The sequence below is a fragment of the Penaeus monodon genome, chromosome 34 (assembly GCF_015228065.2).
Source record: "Penaeus monodon isolate SGIC_2016 chromosome 34, NSTDA_Pmon_1, whole genome shotgun sequence".
Classification (NCBI taxonomy): domain Eukaryota; kingdom Metazoa; phylum Arthropoda; class Malacostraca; order Decapoda; family Penaeidae; genus Penaeus; species Penaeus monodon.
In genome coordinates, this window is record NC_051419.1 from 19,829,211 (window position 1) to 19,830,659 (window position 1,449).

At 31.3% G+C, this 1,449-nt stretch overlaps 1 protein-coding gene across 1 annotated transcript in view; it reads left to right on the top strand.

The window, feature by feature from the left end:
- Nucleotides 1-1,449, top strand: part of LOC119594634 (meiosis-specific nuclear structural protein 1-like) — a gene marked incomplete in the record, with an annotated part of 17,619 nt that overhangs the window by 2,779 nt on the left and 13,391 nt on the right. The window contains 1 exon segment of the mRNA XM_037943683.1: nucleotides 762-878. Coding sequence (XP_037799611.1) covers nucleotides 762-878 — 117 coding nt within the window.

Genomic DNA, 1,449 nt, shown 5'->3' on the forward strand with positions numbered 1-1,449 from the left:
TTATCTTATACAGGTCAAGCGCCTCTATTCTGCCTTCTGGTAACCATTTTCCTTCACTAATCTGGCACTGGTTATAAATTTCTTGAGACACTACTATAACTTTTCAAATGGACAGACCTAAATAAATAGAAAAACTGACCAAAAATCCTGATAGAACAACTGGAGGGTAAGAAGATTGTAAAATGGCTTAATTGTCACAACCAAGTCACAAAATAATGTACCTGCTTACTCAAAGTTGGACTTCAGACTCGGCTTTCCATTTTAGATTTTAGCAAGTTGGAAATGGATTGGGATAGAATAGTTTATATGTGATTTTGAGAAATATTATTATTACTGTGAGCAGTTTGTATTGTTTTCATAGGTGATTTATCAGTGACTTATCATTTTCACTAAAATTGTGCACATTAGGTCCTGATGGTGCTGGATTAGAGGTGGTTGACCTGGAATTGTTGTTTTATCTTTTTTTATGTGAATATGAATAAATGAATTGCTGTTTCACAAGCATTGAATATAACATATTTAAGGTTGTCAGAAATGGAAAGTATAAAAAATTATTTTTGATCTTTGTTATGGAATTTGAATGAAGTTTATTTGATAGAGAAAAGGAGAAAATATTGGAATACATTATGAATGTAGTCATTGACTTCAAAGTTAGTCGTTACATAAAGGTATGAATCACACTTATCATAATTTGATGGGACATAGTTAAATATTATGTTTCATTTCATACTAATTTGTTTTGTTTTGTTATTTCTCTTCAGGAAACTTAAAAAGCAAATGGAAAACCAAGAACACATGAGAAAGTTCCTCCTCAAGCAAACACACTTGAAGTCTTTGCATTCAGAGAGGGAAGATATGGAGGACAGAAACAGAGCAAGGTAATGTAATGCTAATTTTACTTTATTTTGACCATTATCATTGCTGCATTGCCAGTACCATAGTCATCCTCCTCCTCTTCATGTTCACCATCACCATCACTTTTAGTAATAGATATTGTCTGCACTATTTTATTGATAATGTTATTAATATTGGCAATAACCAGTAATATTTGGTTATTGATTTGTGTCCTTGTGTTACCACTGCTTTAATGAATAATCTGGTAATTATATGTATCCATGTTCATAATGAAATTCGGCAAAGATGCAGTATTTTCACTTTTTGAGTTCTGTGGCATGAAAAGTAGTTTCTTCCATGGGAAATCTCCCTTTGACCTTATTGAGTGAATATTAAGAAAAACAGCTTGAGTTTACATGATTATGCATACCTTGAAGCTATTCTTTTACAACATTGAATATATTACATGTATATAGTTTTTTGGAGATGAAATGAAAAGACTTTTTTTTTATAAAGAATGTTAGATGTATCTTCTATTTTACATATTTCAAAACTTTCATCTTTAAGAGTCATTCCTAGATTTGCTGCCTCCATCTTTGGTATTTCTACGTCTGT